This window comes from Trachurus japonicus, chromosome 7 (genome assembly GCF_045865225.1).
Source record: "Trachurus japonicus isolate A0001 chromosome 7, Traja_1.0".
Taxonomy (NCBI): domain Eukaryota; kingdom Metazoa; phylum Chordata; class Actinopteri; order Carangiformes; family Carangidae; genus Trachurus; species Trachurus japonicus.
The window spans coordinates 24,025,003-24,046,054 of NC_140913.1; the positions used below are offsets into that span (position 1 = coordinate 24,025,003).

The following is a 21,052-nucleotide window of genomic DNA, read 5'->3' on the forward strand; positions in this document are numbered from 1 at the left end:
AGATCACACTCATCAGGTGAAGTGTTTCATCATGAGATAAAGGCGATCATTCACAATAAATTTGTATTAGTTTGGAGGGACTCTCCTCTCTGAGCAGGCAAGTGAACCCATGCCCTGCTTTTACTCTTTTGACAAGATGGCTATGAAATATATTATGGGATTATTCAACGCTTACTTCACGACACACACATGGAGTATGCAGATAGATTGCCAGCTTGACAGATCAATAGATGTCATTTCTGTCACAGATTACTTTTGGGGGAAAATGTCACACTAAAAACCAGTTTGGGGGATGGGGGATGGCATTGCCATGACCTAAATTGGAAATATAGTATATATTTGGGTCAGTGGTTAAATAAAATGTTCCGGTTAAAACTGTAATGTTATAAAGTAATGGTTATGACTACAATTAGATTAAGGTTATAGTTACTGTTAAGGATTAGGGCTATATGCACACTAGTATGTGTCCACGAGAGAAGCATGAGCTAACTTCAAGGGCCCTGTCGAGGTTGAAGGAAACAAACAAAATTTGCCAGCCATTAAAGACAGACTCAGAAGTGGATTGTACTACAAAGAAATACCCTGGTCATTCAGCAGAAGGAATAGGCTACAAATTATCAAAGAAAGTGACCAATGGAGTCAAACACACATTTGCATTGGTGTTGCTTTACCTTGGTGCAGACCCCAGAGAGCAGAAATCCCACTGAGAGCAGACATGGATGTTGCTTTACGGCTGTTATGAGTAGGGTGCGTTGCTATTACATGTACATTACTAGATAATGTATTGCTGTCTTGGAAGTGATGTTTGAGTGTAATGTAGAGTTGACCATGGCAGCGCGACCGATGTTTGTGGCAGCATCTCAGTGAAAAAGAAGTGCTTTTCATGTGTTAACAACGGGGGCTGTAAGCGTGTGGATGGAAAGTGTGTGAATGTGCCACAATACGACCACCAGACACTGTTAGACATCTGTAGCAAAGCTTCCTGTTTCAAGAAACACCTCCTAATTGTGCTACTATGCTAATTTGTGTGCGGCCGCCACTTTCTGCCAGACACGATGTGGAAGCGCCGGAGTGTTTTTGTAATTTCGTAGAATTCCTCTAGGGGTCGACTTTCAATCTCTACATTGAACAATGAGTTAGCACTGAGCTATCAGCTGCCACGAGCCATCGTCTGATCAGATGATGGTCAAGATTAAAATCAAATGAGTCTAGGGTTAGGATAAATCTTCAGGAAGCAGGAAGTGTGTGTGTGGATGCATATGCGTGTGTACGAGAGAGAGAGAGTGATAGGGGGTGCACAGGTCAGCCTCAGACACTGTCTCTTTCACTGTGGTCATTTGCATAAGGTCACTGTCAGAGAGTGAGTGGAATGAGAATGACTCCCCAGCCCTCCCTCCCTCTCTCCCTGCATATATGTGCGTACACTCACAAACATGCAGGGTCCTGAACAGAGGTGATGGTGATGATGATGATGATGATGATCAGGGAGTGGCAAAGAGAATATATCTCTCAAATAGGTTCTGTCATCTTTTGCTCCACATGCTGAATACATCCTTGGAGGGGGACACGGCTTTCAAAGAAGGCAGCGCTACAATATGCTCTTAGAATTACAAAAAACTCCCCCCGGGTCTCTGATTAGGAAAACACCTCAGGGCCAGAACTTAACACTATAAAGTGGATTCCTCTCTATCATCTGCACTCATCTCACTGGAGTAAATAGCTTCCTGTGGGAATTCATTAGATTGCTTTCACTTTCACCTGAAAGAGTGCTTCCTTTCAGATCAGATTAAGTACAGGAAGAAGAGAACTCTTATGTTCCACTGAAAACCAGCTTCTTTGAATCTTTTCTGTTTCGAAGCATTTAGATGCAACCAAGGTCTGGTCTGCTCCTGGGTTGGCATCGTTATGTCTCTTTGCCAACTCAGGGACAGCTATTCACCATGACACCAGCTTTGGCACAGGCTGATGCCACACTTCAATAATAGCTGAGAGAGAGAGTCTCTTGAGAAAGTGCTCTCTCCCTCTCTCTCCCTCTCTTTGAAGAGAGCTCCACCAAGATGTGCTTTTCCCTCCATGGTATCAGTCACAATCTGGCTGTGTGCAGTAGCCTACAAACACGCCGTCTTTATTTTTCCTTACAGATGTTTTCTAAAGCGTCTGTTTGTATTTATACAGTGCTGCGTAGTGCATAGTCACAGCGAAATGTCAAGGGTCTGTTGGCAGGAGCAGGGGAAGGCCATATGTGATGATACGACTCAAGGAGATAAAAATTTAATACCATCATCTGTTACTGGCATGATGTAATGCATAGACTGTACTATGGAGAGACCAATGATTCCCCATCACCCCCCGCCTGCACAACTGTTATCACCCAGAAAAGACGCTTTTAACCAAATTCTCAGTGGAAGCTGCCGACTACAAAGTAAAGCATGAATATCTACAGAGCAAAGATTTTCCATTCCCCTGAGTTTCTATTCCCTCGTGCTCTTCTCCACTGTGCCACAAAACACTGAGCAAACATTTCTTTCCACAACAGTTGCTCATGTTTTAGCTGCTTTGTCACATGCTACCTGACACCCCATGGGCCAGTGCTCAGCGAGTTGTGCCCCTTGATCTCTGCAGGATCCAGTCTATTCATTATTCATTGCACTGACCACCCTCTGAATTAAAGATAGTACATGCTTTGACTGCTTAGTTTTTCACAGGGACCCACAGTAACACACTTCTAAATTAAGCTCTGTCTCAGAGATTACAAGTGGGTACGCGCAAAAGAGTTTGTGTGTGCTTGTGCCTCCATGCACAGGAAAGACAATGAGTGTAACATCATGTATAAAGCTGTGTGAGTGTGTGTGGGTGAGTGAGCACAGTGCTTTTACTTCCAGTTAGCATGTGTTCTGGTGAAAACCCTGGTGGACCAGCTCATCCTTTGTTCCTTGTTGTGTTCACACTTTGATGATCCAGCTCCTGGGCTTGGGGAGGGCCCTCATCTTCCAACACAGACTGATGCACTGTCTTGAAGTCTTTCAGGGACATATCTGTTCACTGTTCTACAAAAAAGCACTGGCGCTGAACAGGCTGCATCTATCTCAATGCCAGCAGAATCAATTAGCCTGGGTATGTTGTGAGAATACATTGACAAAGATGCGCTCACAACCTGCTCCCAAATTCTCCGCTTTGAAGCGAAAAACTTGAGTGTTTGATGGGCAAATAGCGGCTGACGTGGGTGTCTACTGGGGAACAGCTGTTTTTAGGCTTTTCTGCAAGCATCCAGTGGATCTCCTCGTCGTGCCTGTTTCTGCGTGTTTGCATAGATGGTAGCCCACACATGCTCTCAGCTTAGTGTTTCAATGCAAGCTTCTCATCTTAAAGGGGAAATCCACTGCTTTAACTCAAAAAGGGTTGTATGTTTTAGCCTGATGTGCACTGTACTGTATGTATGTAAAAACAGATATGAGCTTCCCTCTGTAGTTCTGGAAGGAGCTGTGTGATCTGAGTAACTGTGGTGATGTCATCAGGGTTATCTCAGGTTGGCCTTGAGACTTCACATAAAGCCTAAGAGTCCTGAGTTTGACAGATGACACAATAATGATACCATTAAGTACCATTTACGTACATTATAGAAAATGAGGATACAGCAAATTGACGATGTGATAGCCTGGATCTTAGCCTATGACATGACAGTATTTAAGCCTACTCACCACCTGCACTATAGAGAACTGGTAAACTTTTGAGTCAAGTGCAAGCTGCATACGGCTTACAAATAAATAAATAATAAATAACAGCAATCCTTTTAAACATTTGTGTCTGAGCAAACAGAGAAAGCAGCGTAGCACAGCTCATATTGTCAACGTGCTCACTGATTTTCCTATTCCTGAATGCATGCAGGTTTGTTTATGTTTCCCTGAGAAGGAGCAGTGGCTCACTTTTGATTTAGCCTGTTTGCGTATAGAGGAAGCAGCTATTGGTTTGTGGTTGCAAGTTTGCAAATTGCAAAAATAAACAGACTAGGTACACACTGTGCAGTTTTTCATTGCTGCCAGTGCATAATAAAAGGAGCCCTCATAAATTCCCAGGAGACTCCTTCCACCATTTACTTATGCTAAAGTACAAAAGGAAGATCTCAGACTTAAGTTTTCATGGAAATCTGTTAGTCACCATCAACAGAACTGTAACACTGGAGATGGTAAGATTTTATTATAACCAACGATTGAAAAAAGACTATTAAAAGAGTAATACAGCGACAGCCGTCTTCACAAATGGTATAAAATCACTCTAAACACCAAAACAAATGAATTCATTTGCTTTTAAAAATTGAAAAATATAGACAGTAGTGACACATTTACTGATAATGCTGATGCCCATGTGAAATGTGGATTTATGTGTTTAACACCAAAATTCAATCCTTGTTATATAGGGCACAGTATGTGGTATGATCGCAGCTTTACAGTAAGGTTATAGCCATGGCAACTTTGATGTCAAACCATCAGAGGAATAATAAAGGTAACATAAACATTTTACACTTAAATTGGGGCTTCTGGTCATTAGCAGTATTGTAAAGAGATAGACTATGTAGGCTAATGAAAGCCTCTATTGTATATGTTTGCCATAGTAATGAAATGGGGCATGTGTGTGTTTGTGCATGAGGGAGAGAGAGAGAGTGTGTGTGAGAGTGAGTGAGTGAGTGAGTGAGTGAGAGTGTGAAAGAGAGAGAGCAGCAGCAGCAGCAGCATCCAGTCTGTATCCAGTAACAGCTGGTGTAGGGGCGTAATGACCTTTTGTCTCCCGGCGGTCAGGTACGGAGAGTGGGGCGGGGATTCAAACAGCAGCCGCTTCGTATCGGACTGGTCCCGGTGTCCCGGACAACAAATGGCCGTGAACCGACAGAGAGGGAGAGTGTGATCCGGGTTTCCTTTCCTTTCTCTCTTAAGTGCGAGTACAGCTGCATCCATGCTCTCAAAGTAGGTTAGAGAGGGCAAGGAGCGCTCTTTATCCCCCACACTCACTTCATTTTATCCGTCTGGCAGAAGAATGGGAGAGTCCTGTTGACACCACGGAGAGATACACGCTGAGACCGACTATGGCTGTGGACGGTAAGAGGCTGAGCGCTCTCTGTTTCTTTCACTGAGGCTTCCTAACAAGACCCACGTTCTTCACACAGACACTTCATATGCAATTAGCAGTTCGCAGTCACCGCACAATACTAATACTAATACTAATACTAATACTTTGTGATATTTTTCTTAAAAATCTCTTAGAAATATTTTTATAGGCTACAACATTTCTGTATGGGCACGTGCTTATTCTTCTGCTTTTACATTTGCAATAGGGAGTTACAGGTTCATCAAAAGCGTTCATGCTGGAGGCTACAGCCACAGCCACAGACACTATATTTATCATTTCCTTGATTTTAAAATAACCCACATAATCCTCACCAAAATAAATCATCAAAGCAATTGCTGACAGGATTTCAGATGATGTGTGTGAACGCTTTTCTTCTCTGTGAGGTTAACTTCAATTTGACAGGATCAACTCTGAAACTTAATATCAGCTGACTGACACATGCTGTCAAGAAGAGCTGAAGTCTTTCATTGCTGCAGTGTTTTTGGAATATTTGAATATTCATTTGCAGTCCAGTATTTCATGCAATAATTTGTTTTTTTACTGAAAAGAGGTATCTTTCGCATGCTCTATTGATACTTAGGGTGTATATTTGTGGGCCAGCACCCAGCTCACCTGGACAGAGTAAAGGCGGTAGCCCATTCAGGAATACAACAGTGAGGCAGCATTCTTTGCTTTTCATTCTTCAAACTGTGTAAATACAAGTGTTCTTTGTGCAAAAATAAAAACCATGCCCTTGTGGTATGAATAAAGTAGTGGAAGCCAGCACTAGACAGGGAGTGTTTGTTTTGTTTGGCAGTTATTGTTTTGTTTTGTTTTGTTTGTTTTTTGTTACAATGATTTAATAGTAAATTAAGCAAAAACCTTGAAGAAAAAAAAAATCCTATATAAATGCCATGAGTAGAAAATGAATATCAGTTTTTAGAGGACTTATATTTTTTCGCTTTTGTTTGTTTGGTTTAGGGCAGCGACTGACAGTTAAGAATAATGATCAGAAAATGGTGAACACTTATGTCAAATTAGGAAGCAGAGATAAAAAATATAATTGGTTGTTTTATCTGAGTAGCTGTCCAAAACCAAAAGAGGTTGAGTTCACTGGAACAGAAAATGGCAGAAAATTATCAAATTTGAGATTCTGGAGATTTGGTGCTTTTGCATAAAAATATATTGTAACCTTTATGATTATCAACATACAGTCGTTGTTGAGTAATCTTCTGTCGATTGATTGATTGATGAACAGCTGAAATCCACTGTGTGTCATTTGGATTTCACCGAAAACATCAAACCTGATCAAACATCTTTACTAGAGGACAGATTTTCTGAATCCTTGGCTCCAACTCTAATGTCTGGTCCTGAATGCCTTCCCTGGTTCCCCAGCTCCAGGGGACAAAACCGATTAGGCATTAATATACTGTGCATGAAAAGCTCTTCAGTGGTTTTTGGATTGTTTGTACTGTTGTTGTCTTGCCCCCTTCCCATTCCTGCGCTTGGCTGACTGGTGTTTGCTCCAGGCTAACTAACTTAAGTGAAGCCTAATCAGAGCCTCTCTCTGCTCAAGGGCAATAATGTGTGTGAGAGCACCGGTGTAGCGCCAAGTGTGTCTCCCATCTGTCCTCTGTCTGCCGAAGCAGGTTAGCTCTTCATTAGTATGGCTGCAGGTAGGACACTCAGTCAGATATGCATATATGCCCAGTGACATATTGGTCTATCTATAATTAATCCATAGTTTACTTAAGCATCATTAATTTACTCAGCGCCCTGAGCGTTGACGCCACCCTGACAGTGTGCTGTGCCACTTAAACTGTAATGAGTGTTGGTCCAAAAAGACTATAGCACACACAGGGCATGATTTACAACTTGTGTCAATGACCAGGGATTCATAACCCCTTTTTACACTTCACAAAAATCTGCTAACATCCTCTAATATGAGGCTTTTGTCATTAGGATTTATTATCGCTCTTATTTGTGAGGATTTTTGAAGCATTATGCTAAGATGAAATACTGATACAGAACTGACTAATGGCTGGTGGGGACATAATGATTTACAAAGTCCAATCTGTGAGGAGAAACAGACACACAAATCCCTCACTGCGTCCTTAACACAGAGAGGAAACACAATCAGACTACTCCATCGTCAGCCGTGGCACATCCTCGATCTTAGGTTGACGATCGTGACTGTTTCAGATGGGACATGTAGAGGATAATAGCTGAGTTCATTGGTAATGTTTGCATTGATTTCCATTTGTCAGGAGGTTGCAGTTTCAATGTTAGGTGGGCCGTCAGCTACTGGTCCGTGACACTATCAATTCCAAGGGATTTTAAATGGTATAATAGACATTTTTTGTCTCATATTCATGCAAATTGCTGAGAGAATTACCTTTTCCTCCTTGCTGCGTGCTGCACAGCAACTCACGCTACATAATTATGTTGTCCTCCATGTTTTTGCGATTCAAAGTGGGTGGAATTCATCAGATCTTTTGCTTAAATCGACCAGGACATCTGGCTGTATTGTCATATCAGAGATAAGCAGCCATACAAATGATGCTACATAGGCCATTGTGTTGTCCAGCACACAGCATCAGGGATTTTGTTTTCATAAGAGGAAGCTAGAATGGTTTACCCCCTATTAATATAAGGAATAAGCATGGAGGGGCTGCTGGTTTGTAAGTGTGTGTTGGCATATGTATCCATACCAATAGTTGAGAGTTCATGTTGGCCTCCAGTCATCCATATAGTGCAAGACATATGTACACCCAAAGCAGAGAGGGAGCTGCTGTGCTCAGCATCAACTTGACAGGCCCACATAGTGAAGAGCACACAGCTGGATCTCCATTTATTTATCTCAACCCCCATGTCTGTCTGAGCATGTGGATAGACAGTCCACCATAGAGGGAGGGAGGGAGACTGACACAAACTGTATAAGGAGGTGAACAGATGTGGAGAAATGTATACTGTAGACCACGCTCATTAAAACAAGATTTAATAGGGATTTCTTCCCTGTAAGGATTTTTTAAATATGGGGTAGTGTGAGGTATTTATGAAGAGACCCATACATTATTTGTAGTAGTATCACACTCCAGTTAAGGAAGGCAACTAAGCATCCTCAGAGTGACAGAGTTATGTGTTGCTGTGCACAGTCATTTATCAATTCAGTGTCCAAAACATGTTTTGTTTTGTTTTTTCGCCGGCCTTGTGCACAGTCTAGCAACACATAACTTTGCTAATCCACCAGTGCAAACTGACTGGAGTCTACTGCAGGTAATGTACCAACTACTCATGACAGCCTCACACAACCCCACGTCAAAAAAGAAACAAAAAACCCTGAACCATCCCTTTGAAGGAAACTGAAATGACATAAAAATGAAAACACAGATGTCTCCTCTGAGAAACTGGCATAAGAGGCAAAATTTACAGCTGTCTATCTTGTCTTGTTGAGTGATCGGCCTGTTGTGTGTGAAGCCTTGGAGCTATTATGGTTAACCCTTTCCTCAAAACCTCCACACAGCACACACAAGCGCACCCCTTCTTCTGATCGGGTCACAGAGTTGGGTGCTCATTCAACTGTGAAATAATTGGCCCTTTCCAGTGTGGTGCTCTCGCTCTAACACAGGAGCCCAAGCTGCGCGTATATATATATGTGTGTGCGTGTGTGTGTGTGCATGTGTTTTGGTCCATGTGTGTGTTTATGTTTGTGTGTGTGAACATGCAGATGAAGCAGAAGGGGAGCCAGCACCTCAGTGGGTGGGATGATGGGGGAGTGTTAGCTTTACACAGACAGATACACCCTTTGTTGTTTTTCTGGCACTGCCTGCTGGAGCTGCATCCATTTGGCGCATTTGGTGTAGGAGCCAAATGTGTTTCTGGCCCCTGTAGTAAAGTAATATGGTAATAGTGTGTTAACCCTCTCAGTTACAGTGGCATGGTGGGGGTTATACAGCAATTATGTGTGTGTGTGTTTGTTTGTGTGTGTGTGTGTGTGTTAGAGAGCATGCAAGCTGTTAACCCCTTTCCCCTGTCCGTCATCAGCCCCTGCTCCCTCACAGCAGGGAGGCTGTCACTCAGTTTAATGCATGGAGAATCCTCTTGAACACACACACACACACATGCACATGCACATGCACATGCACACACACACACACTCCTGTCATCCATTATCAACTCTCTGATCCACCGCAGCTCTGCAGCTGCACCTGGCCTGAGCCTGAGGATTTTAGACTCGCAGAGAGAGGGAATAAAAACAAAGTGGACAGAGGGAGCGAGGAGACAGAGAGGGATGTGTTGTGTATAATCCAGCACACGCGTTTGAAATTCTTACAACCTGGGTCTTGTTTTCTCAGTGTTGGCCGTTATTCCTACAACTTGTGATCCACTTGCGCTTAAGGAAACACACACTTGTGAGCCAGGATTGAACACCCAACAGCGAACGCACCTGAACTGTTGGTACGAGTGCTTCATTTAGCCTTTTCTGAATTTGAAAGATGACAAATAGGAGCGAAGTAAAACCAAATTATCCTCAGAGCACAGAGTAATACTACATCTAAGGGTGAGGGCACTTAGACTTCTCACCATAACAGTAATGCAATAATCAATTTTACTCAAACTCAGACATCCATTAGCGAGCTGCTGTTGATGGAGGAGAACATTTTCTGTGAGTTATTGATCCAATGGATTTGTCAAGTGGTCGCCAACTGCTTTGACCTCTGACCCGTTGTGTTGGAGAAGAGATGGACGGAGGGTGATTCAGTGGATAAACATTTAACACTCTGGTCCTGCAGCTTCTTTCACAGACTGATGAAGTGGTTAAAGAGGGAGAAGACAGCTTGAGTGCAAATCAGCAGTGGATTAGAAGGAGCAGAGTATGTGTGGACCTTGGATCCCCCTGTTCTGAGGCGTCACACTTCAACTGTCTCATCCAGTCTGCCCTCCCTGCTGCTAACCTTGCCACGGTGTTAATACTTCCAGAAATGATGAGGCCTGATCCAGTTCTGATCCAGTGCCCTTGTCCCGGGTCCGACTTCTCCCCCTCCTGCCTCTTTCCTTCCTCCTTTCTGTCCCTGAATTAGAGTGCGCACAGGCCCATATCCAATTTCTATTCTTTAATTAGCCTTCTGCACAGGGAGAGGGATCAAGGGAGAGGGGCTGAAAGGGTGTAGGGATGTAGGGATGGAAGAAAAAGAGAGAGATGTAATTTTTCTGAAGGATTGCACTAATTAGCTATAATTTCATACAGGGGTTGTATCCCTCATGTACCACGCTGTTGTTACTTACTAACTTAATACTCATAAACTCAATCACTGTCTCTCTCTGCCGGTCTTCCTCACCGTGTTTTATCCTCCCACACATACTTAATCAATGTAATCAATGTGTTTTGGCCTTTCACATGGAGCATTTGTGTACTTTTTTATTTTATTTCAGACTATAATTATGTTAGTGGAAATGTAATGGCTCAATTCACCATTTATGAATATTGTCCATTGTTGCTCCCCATCATTACCATCTGTCCTGAGAAAATGAGATAGCTGCAAATCTGATGAGGCCATGTTACATTAATGTCTTGTGTCCTCCTTCTCATCCTTGGCCAGACGTCTTTCAGCAGGCAGTTTCAAGGAGAGCAGTCCGCCTCGCCCCCCCCACTCCCTATCCTTCCCATTAGAGTGTGCTAAACAAACAGTCTAATTAAGTGTGGCCTTGTGCGATAGGGTAAGCTTGGAGCTTTTCACTCTTTGTTAATAAGTTGGTCTGCTCCTCCTTCCGAGTGCCAGGGGTCAGCGGAGCCTGTGGTGCAGATTACCCATTAAACTAAATGGCTAATGGCTGCAGCTACACCCTAACAAGGCATTCATCCTTGCACACTCAGGAGCACAAGTCACGTTCACCCACTCGAAAAGCAATTACGCCGCCACTCACAATCTAGTAGCATGATCTATGGCAGGTTTGATCTGTGTGTAAGATTTTATATGTAGAGTTTATATGCATAATACAAAACTATACATGCATATATATACTGTATATATCTGCGTGTGTGGGTGACTGTTCGACTGTTAACTGAACATGTTTTAGGCTGATTCCACCCATCGGTCATACCTTTTCCAAAAATAGAAATCAATTTTGCTTTCTGTCCTCCCCTCTTATCAGCCTTAGTCGTTCCCGTTCTCCCTGCTCCTCCCCCTGCTGCTCCAGCCTATATTTCACACTTTTTTAAACTTGTCCTATACCGCCTACCTTCTGTTGCATTCCTACTAATGCATCCATATTGCTGTCTTTCTTTCTCTCTCCCCTCTTGCTCTGTGTCCTCTGATGCGTCTTGTAATAGTGTCCTGTGAATACCCAGAGTATATGGCCTCCTCCTCTGGCTGTCACAGTGCTGCCTGAACGGGCCCTCAATTTACCATGTCAGTAGTCGGCCAAGTGTCAGCGTGTCGGCTTCACAGCTGAGGTGGGAAGTAAAGAGTTATTTCAATGCAACGCGACTCTCTGTGACTCTCTCTAACCCCTGGAACTAATATTCCACATACTTTCCTGCATTTACTCCTGTATTCTCTGTGTTTGTTGTCTGTTTTCCATGTTTCCTCTCAACTGCACTTTGTTCCCTCATCCATCTCATCATCTCATATATTTGAAACATTCTCTCTCTTGCTCTCTCTTGTAATCTCCCTGCGGTATCTCTCTGGAGTTACATTAAAAAAAAAAAAATCCCCTCCTGAGTCACGTCAATTCAGCAGTCCTTTGCATGCTCATTGAACATGTGAACATTTTCACAAACATTTCCCTTCTTCTCTCATACACTCTCTGAACCAACCCAGGGGAAGCTCTGGCTTAGATATAGAAAGGCCATATGGCACTATCGACAACTGCCTCATGCCACAGAAAAATGACACGATGCAGAGCTCTGTAATGTGCTCAGACTACATGGATATTTCTTTAGTTTAATGTGATGTGCATGTTTGTGTTTGCATGTACATATAATCAGATTTTCTGCCTCTCAGCCATAAAAAATCAACTCTGACTCTGATTTTCTTAATGTCACAGCCCAGAAAATATCCTGGAGGCTGAACAGAAGACATCGCTCATAGCCTAAATGTAACCCACTACCTCATGTGCCCATCCCAGACTTCCTAATAAATGATTCATTCTCACAAAGCTATTGCAACTATGATGCCATAGTCAGTCTGTTATGTAATATCTACAGATCACATTTTATAAAAACAAACAAACAGACATTTGACAAGTCTATTTCAGTGTATCTGAAATCTTAGATTGAAGCCAGAGATTTCTTGATAAGATCATTTTCTTTCAATATTTGGTTGTATTGATTCTTCTGTTAGGTATTTTTGCTTCCTTCATGCCAAACGGCGGGAAAATTGGCAGTGACTTTGTGCACTGTTTGTGTACAATAATGCTCTTTTAAGAGTCTGCACCCTTTTGACCTGATTTTGATTAAATCCACCGAGACGTGCGGGTGTTGTACCTTATCCGTAGATTAGGGGGGGATTTGTCCCATAAGAGCCGGAGACGGAGACGACAGGATGTGGCTGCCTCAATGGAGCGCCGGTCACAAAGGCTCTAGGACTAAAAGACTGAAAAATCCTAGTGATACATGTCGTTTTTGACTCTGTACAAGCACCCAGGGCTTTTGTACAACTTCTGCAGATCTTCACAGTTGCTTTAAGAAATAAACAGCCATCAGTTTGTCAGAGTCCCAGCGTATCGCCCTAAAAGCTGTTATTCCCTCTCATTCCACTTCATCTGGTTTTGTCTTGTCCTTCAGTCCTGCTGCAATGCTTTTATGGAATTTCCAGCCCAGAAATAGTTGTTATATTGAGCCAGGACTGACAGACGTTAAAGTGGAACCAAGACCAAACTATTGTCGCAGGAGGCAGCCAAGGTTACAGGCCTGTCAGTCAGAGTTAGTGGGGGCGGGCTTTAAGCTGTCATCCCAGCATTTCGGTCTCGCCCTACATATCAGGTCACTGGTGCTCTGCAGGCCTCGGGTCTTGGCAGGAGCCAACACACACACACAGACATAGTTCTGTGCACATCATAGCCCAAGTCACATACATACAGTTTATGCCCTTGTGTGCACACGTGTACACAAGCAAGCTGAGTCACAGAGCAAGATTTACAGCTGGGGAGAAAAAGAAACTGGCACAAGTCCCGTATTGAGTTTGCAGAAAGACTGTGTCTTCAAAAGATGGGGGGAAAAAAGCTTTTCAGAGACAGATTTTAGGAAACTTTTAAAACTGCTTTAGAAACCGCAATAATGGATGACAGCAAAGAAAAGCACCGTGAGTGATATCAGGGATATCGGGTCGGATGGGCTTGAGGTTCACCTAATTTGGTTTAAAGTGAAATAATTAAGCATTACATAATAAAGCTCTTCTCTCTTGTCCTCTCTCATCTCAAGTGAAAATGGCCTACAATCAGCCAGTACATTAATATGACAGACATGGATGTGAATGTGTGTGTGTGCGTGTGTGACATAGAAAGGGAGAAAAATCTAGTATAAGCATGGTCGCTCATGCATGTGCTATTAATGCCCTATTGTTAACATGATGTGTCTGTGGGATAATTGGAGTGTGTAAAGTTTGTGTGTGTGTGTGTGTGTGTGTGTGTGTGTGTGTGTGTGTGTGTGTGTGTGTGTGTGTGTGTGTGATTGTCTGTGACATCTGAGTAGCTGTGTGATAATAAGGAAATGGTTCAGTGGAGAGGAAGAGACAGTGGGAACGAGAGCTGGTTTGGCACTGCTATGTTGGAACAGAATTGCTGAAATCCCTGTGACACACACCGTGAGAAGTGGCAGTGTCAGTGTTAACAAGCCAGAACACACATACACACACACACACACACACACACACACGAGACTCACACACACACTGAGGTTGATTAATTGTTGAGCTCTATGAGGAGCCCAGAGCAGTATTGTGCTGTCTATGAAACATCTTACGTCATTAGAAGTCGGTGTAAAGGGGAGAAGATCAATAGAAAGTCAATGCTGTTTGGAAACCTGACAGTGATGGGGCACTGTGATTTATTTGCCACAGGAAATGGAGGAAGGAAGTTTGCTCTAAATCACCTAATTGCTTTTACTGTTACTGTAGTGATTGCATGTGAAGAGATTTACAGTACTATTGTAGCCGTGGGTGGCAGCCTGTTTAATGAACTCATATTGTTGCCTGATCAAATTTGCAGAGAGAAAGAGACAGAAACATTCATTCATGATTAGATGTCAGTTCTGTATGAGACATAGGCTACATGACATAAATCTTGCTGTGTTCTTGTGAATTGAGTGAGCCATAGAGCCACAGCTCGTGATTATTTCTCATAATTGTTATTTTTAATAACCGATAAAAAAATAAATAAAAACAATTGTCTGAAAATAGTGACAAATCCCCATGACAAGTCCAGTCTTTAAAATGCTTGTTTTGTCAGAAAAACAATCCCTATGTCATGAATATAAAACTACAGACAGGGGATTCTTATCATTACAGTAAGACTGGAGGTTATCTTTGGTTTCTTTTCTTTTTTGTCTGAAATCAACGAACAAGATCTAATGCATTAATTTAAAATGGCTGAGCTGAGGTATTTCCCCTCTTGCATTCATATTTATTACATGAACACTGGACTGGTGTCAGTTTCCTCATAACTCAGGGAAGTGTTGACCTGTGTCTGTGAGGGGAAGTAAAGGTAAGAGAGGGGTGAGGAAATGGGTGGAGAACATGGTGCTGAAGAGAGAAGAGATGAATGAAAGACAGTGTGTGTGTGTGTGTATGTGTGTGTGTTCAGAGTTAAAGATTAAGGCGGAAAGGGAAGTAGAGAGGTCCCCCTGAGACCTTCTGGCCTGGACAAGAAGCTCCTGCTGGGATTTTATGTGTACTGATGTGTGTGTGTTTGTCTGCATGTGTGCATAAGGGCTACAGAGCTTTGACTCTCTCCTTCGTTTGATCCCAAACTGCTCCCTTTGTACCAACTGCTGTCTGCTGTGTTACCTGACAGTGCAGCTTCAGGAAACCATGTGAGTGAGCAGGAACAAGTGTGTGTGTGTGGGAGAGGTAATTGGCATGTCCATCTGACTGAAAGTGCTGGGTACTGCAGGAGTGGAGCTGATAACATGGCAATTAAGCTGAGAGAGAGAGAGAGAGAGAGAGAGACCCCCACCCAGCACAGCGTGCTGCTGAGGCCCACAGAGAAAGGTGAGACTGCAGGGAGTGAACACAGACACAGGGAGAATGGGCGAGTGCCCCCAGATGTGAGTTAATTTGTCTCACTGTTAGACTGAAAACAAGGAGGCTCCTGAAGGGCTTGTCCCAAACATGGCTGGTTGTATTGTGCACACAAAGCCATTCACTCCCCAGCAGAAGGCACCTGCTCCTGGTCCTGCTGCTGCTGCTGCTCCTGGTCCTGCTGCTGCTGCTGCTCGTGGTCCTGCTGCTCCTGGTCCTGCTGCTGCTGCTGCTGCTGCTGCAGAAATCTTCACATTTTAAAACAAAGCTGAGTGCGAGCAAAGTTCCTGGTTCACATCTTTTTGCTGCCTGTTGAATTGTGTGTGGAGGAAACAGAGCAGAGTTACTTTATCACTCGTTTGATAGGTTGTTATTTTTTGCCAGTGGCTCTTCTACAATTCTCCACTCCCCTGTCTTAGTAGTATTACAACCATTACACCTCTTACTCTTTTCTTTCTTTCTTTCTTTCTTGCTCTGAGTCATATTTCACCTGCCTGACATGAGTAGTATAGAACCACCGCTGCTGAGTTGCTGTTCATAATCACTCATTTTGCTTACGAATCTACAAATTGTCTGCAAGTTTTCATTCTCTTCCCTGTGTATCTCAGCTTCTAATTCATTGGCACATTCCCCCTCTTTTTCAGACTGTTTACCTCTCAGCTTCTGTGGAGCATTAACTTTTATCTTTTTTCCACCAGCTCTCCGCCCATTCTATAAGCCTATTTCCTCCTTTTTCATTCCTCTTTATCTTCTTTTATCCCCTCATCCTGGTCTCTTTGTGCGGATGCAGGGATGGTGTAGAGCAGATTATCAACTCACTCTCACAACGGTCATTTATTCACTTCATTGTTTGCAAACCCCTCGGTGCTCAATAACCTTTGTGTTGGTTTGTGCAAGAATGTGTGTTTGTGTGTGAATTTTGTGCCATCGACTGGTTGTTATTTTTGACACGCTACATTACTCAGACATTTCTTCTCTAATATGTCACAGAGGTTTACGAGCGCTGACATACATGTACGAACAAAGTAGGGTACTTGTGTGAGAGTCATGGCCCGAGGACACTCAATAAAGTATCGAGTGCTGAGCCCCACCACATCCCATTCTCTCAGCAGGCCACAGTGTGAGTGCACCGCATCGATTTACAGACCACATGTGACAATCACAATGAACTGTAGTCCATTCTCATCACCGTGAGCCTGAGTGTGCATGCGTGAGTGAGTGCCAACTTGTACACCGACTCCACACGGTTCACTCTGGGAAGTTTAACCTCTGCAGACAGCAGCCATCTGCTTGTGGGCAAATGCAAAGAGTTATAATGTGAGAATACGAGGAAGTGGTTTCTCTATGCTCAACAGACAAGGCGTGGTGGATCCCTGCCGGACGGCTTTCCACGTTATCATTGAAGGTATTTGTTTTGTGCATTGCGAGGCAGCTATAGCACGCCACATTTTGTTTGTGTAAATTGCTTCTTTGATTTCAGTTTAGAGGGAGAGAAAAAAAAATGTAATGGTAAAACCTATTTGTCTGATTGCTTCAGTCACTTTAGGATTCATTGGCGTTTATGTGGCAACCTCCTAAATTACTAACTTCCTGCTGTTAATTCAGTGTGTTCCTTTATTAGGGCCATTGTGCTCAGATGGAAATGGAGTATTTCAGTGCTTTAATATTTTGTACCCAAACATCCGTTAATCTACTCCGGCAGAACATTTTGCCAGTGAGGGGAACAGCTGTAAACAAACACTAAATATTTAAAAAGCCAATCTTGCCTGAGCTGCGAAGTTACGTGCTTCTGTTCATTTCATCCCCCACATCGTTTTGGATTCTTTCCAGTATAATTCAGGCGATGACGGTCTGCCTGACAGACAAACTGTGAAGACATTTTAGATCACAGCATGCACTGAGATTTGAAAAGCTGAAAAACAATGTGTTATTTTTATGTGACGCTGAAAATGACTGTAATTCAGCAAACACCGAAGATCATAGTGGCAGCACTCTCTCACTTCTATTACACGGAAATGTCAGAAATCTTAAATTGTGAGTCTGAAAAGCAAGGTGCATGATCTGTTTTTTGTTTTTAATCTGAAATGTATTCAATCAATAACACAGACAGTAAAGCAAGAAACTAGTTTGAGTTCACTTCTTGCATCTGACCTTTCACAGTATTAAATTATTCAGCCCATCAGACCCATTACAATTTAGCCTAACCTTTATGCTGCCTGCCTGTGGATGCCACTGCCATGTGAATTTCAAACTATTTAAACATGCATAAAGTTATGCTCTGCCTGTTTGACCTTTTTATGTAATTTTCATCATTTCATGCTCTCTCCCATCTTATGCCTCGATCTATTTGGAAGTCCTAATTCGAAAGGATTCATCCAAGGTTTCCATAATAGTGATAACAATGTAGTGGGTGTGTGCGGACAGATTGATCATCTGATTATGCGGACAGTTAAGCTGGCTTGTCCAATAATAATGCAATATCGCACAAACAAGATCATGCAAATAAACATAGATGGTGTCCGCCCTTGAAGCGCTTTGGCACTTAAAGCTTCGTAATAATAACACTGATGCCTTTGTTTTTACTAGATCCACCGTGATGATAATACACTGTAAATTTCACTATGCAAATAAACTGGAGTTTGTGTTAAACAGTTTTCAGGGTCGAAGTAGCTGTATTACAACATAATGCATGCAGTAGTTTTTAAATATGCAACAAGAGGCAGAGCCCTTAGCCCACATTCACACCCATATACCCACTCCTGCCGTGTACAAGGTTTCTGCTTGTAGTCCTGTTTCCAGCTAAATGGTCTAAGTGCTTCAGTTGTCTAACGATATCCTGAATGGTGGTACTCATTTTGTGCTGTGAGCATACAGCCCGAGGTCAGACGAGAAAAGCATGCATAGCCGTTCTATACATTCTGATGCCACTCAACCAGTGGGCAAAGATCTGACCCCATGACACGCTGTCATTCACCCACGCAGTCTAGATAAAGCAGACTAGCTGACATTTTTAAACGTTGTACGTGATCAAACAGGTATGAAAGTGCCTTTTTGGTAATTCTGTTTTGATTGCTTTATTTATTTAGTGATGAATACTTTATTAAAGGGACAACGAGGAGTTTTGGAAAAGCGAAGCGTTTTCACACTACATTTATGAGCCTCCGCGCGCACCATAAAATTCTTTGACCGGCGCAAGACAGACTCATGTTTTCATTCAATAATTAAAGTCAGAGGTTCAAAGAGGTTCACATACCGCCGTAGTTCCGACCATAAACGGCGATTTGGCTGCGTCATGACTCGCCACGAAGGAAACGCTGGTCGGCTCAACCAGCATTTCCGCCACCACTAATAATAACAAAATAACGATAGAGACAAAACGATATATTTATCGAAAATTTGCCCATTAACAAGTGGTAACGTAGATTCATCCACATTAACGTGAGACTTTTTTATAACCGAATAGAAACTCCTCGTTGTCCCTTTAAATGTTACAGAGAAAATGTCAAACGAAACCAAAACACGGACACATCAATGTCTGTTAAATTGATATGCAAATTTGTTAGCAAACGATTAACAGTTACAATGGGTTACTTATCTATACAGCCATCACATGGAGCAACAAGGATAAGAACAACATATAACTGGAGTACTATGAGTCACTGGTGCACATGTACAGACACTCATTGATCTTGTCTGTCCCCTGATCAAATCCTCACATCCTATTACTTGACCTCCTCCTCCTCTTCCTCCTTCTCTCCCTCCTCTTCCCTCCTCCCCCGACATTTGCTCTGAATTACTGATTGTCACTGAGATGTAATCTGTCCTGAATCATCATGAGGGACTTGGCTGTGAAGGGGAGAAAATAACAGAATCACACGATTTCCATAAACTCCTCTCCTCTCCCTCTTTCTCCTTCTCCATTACCTGATGCAATTAATATTAATGTCCTACTCCAAAGCCATTGTCCCTTTTGTGACATGTCATCTTACTTATTTTGACATTTCTTTGTTCCTACATTTATCCTGGGCTTCATTCCTTCATCCTCTTAAGAGGGCATGACCGTGTCAGACCTCTGTACTCCATCTCTTCTTCTCTGTCATTCTTCCTTTTCCTCCTTTTGTGTGAGTTTCTTTGAGCAGGAGTGGATATGACAGCCAGTGGCCTCGGGTGGAAGAGTTAGGTGGACTGGGTTTGTGTGCGATGCTGTCTGTGCGTGTGTGCATGCGTGTGTGTGTGTGTTTTATCTAAAGTGATCTGTAATTGTATGTTCTCTGACATGGTGATGTATAATCGATAGTTCTGTCTGTCTCTGTGGAAGTGCTGTGGGGACCAGGTTGGAGAAAAAGAGAATAAAAGTCGTCCCGTCCTCAAAGCTGCACCTTCCTTTTTTTTCTTTTTTTTTTTTTGTCACATCACTACCCAAAGAGAGGGAGCCAAGGTCGGCCTGGCATTTCTCATACCAGCCTTTGTTGTTCTCTGCTCTCAGGGTGCAGTTGGACTTCTCCAGTGACTATCAGAATCACAACAGAAATGCCAACTCCACCTGTGTTCTGGGCTACACTATGCGTTGGGAGCCGTAATTGCTTCGCAGTTTGAATCCTGAATTCAGCTTCTGTGGACATGGCTCACACATACAGGCGGCTCTTTGCAGCTTTATTCAGATCCACTATCCTAAACAAAAGCAGACAGGGATTACACATACAGATGTGTAGATATATGTGAGTCCGCATGCCGGCAATCGTGAGTCACATTCACGTATGCATGAGCATGCCAGCATTCGCCAACAACACACACAACATGCACACACACAGATTTCAGTTGGCGTTTCCCTCATCTGTGCCCTGATAAGAGTTGGTGTGTTGTTATCTTCAATCAGCCTGCGTTGTGGATGTCCATTGTTTACTCCCATTTCCCTATCTACACATTCAAATGACACTGATAGTTTGTGAAAGGTAAACCTCAGCCCCAGCCTCTGTGACAATGTCTCATGTCAGAGTGGATAATAGACTGCAATGCATCATGGGAAGAAAACCCTAGGGTCCAAGGGTTTTATATTTATTTTTTAAAGCTGCAACCAAATTCTTCTTTCCCTCCACCCCCCCTGCTCTTTCAAAATGGAGTAATTTCATGGCTCATTCCTGAGGTTAAGACCGGGCCTGGTGGAGTGGAGGAGTTGTAAATAGCTCCTCGCTTTACCCCCAACATACTACAGCCCCAACAAATCTGGATCACTGGTAGATGTGTTGGCGGAGCTGGCAGCATTGGTCTGTTTGATGCTATATTTGGACTCCAGGTTTAAGGTACATTACTGAAGCATGAAATCTGCATGATGAAGTTTCACCCTCTTGCAGATTACAGAGGAACGAGAATGACTGTTTTTTTTTTCTTTTTCTTTCCTCTTTCATATAAAACTTGCACCGCAAATAGAAATTTTATCTTTTGAGTTGAATAAGAGGTAGTCGATATAGGGAGGGGGCTGATGCCAATATCACGCAGCTGAAATTCACCACAGAACTCTCCATGAGTCTGAAGCCTGGAGGTGGATTAGACCAGAGCACTTTCCTCATGAGGAGGATGAGGAGAACACACACACACACACACACACACATGGGGCTCAGAAGTTGATGCCAAGGTTGTGCAAAGATCAAACTTCTACAAAAAGCCTACACAGCAAAATAGTCCACATGGACTAATTTAGATGCTCACTTTTAGAG

General features: G+C 42.9%; 1 protein-coding gene across 2 annotated transcripts in view; it reads left to right on the forward strand.

Moving 5' to 3' along the window:
• Positions 1 to 4,705: 4,705 nt before the first annotated feature.
• LOC146984804 (sterile alpha motif domain-containing protein 10-like) overlaps positions 4,706 to 21,052 on the forward strand; it is a 53,559-nt gene continuing 37,212 nt past the window's right edge. Inside the window, exon 1 of one of the 2 annotated variants that reach the window (XM_085782227.1) lies at positions 4,706 to 5,090. In XM_085782227.1, the coding sequence (XP_085638353.1) occupies positions 5,078 to 5,090 (13 nt within the window). In that variant the 5' untranslated portion in view covers positions 4,706 to 5,077. Of the gene's footprint in view, positions 5,091 to 16,576; positions 16,744 to 21,052 lie in introns of those variants that run through there. The other variant, XM_085782226.1, reaches the window with a different exon arrangement.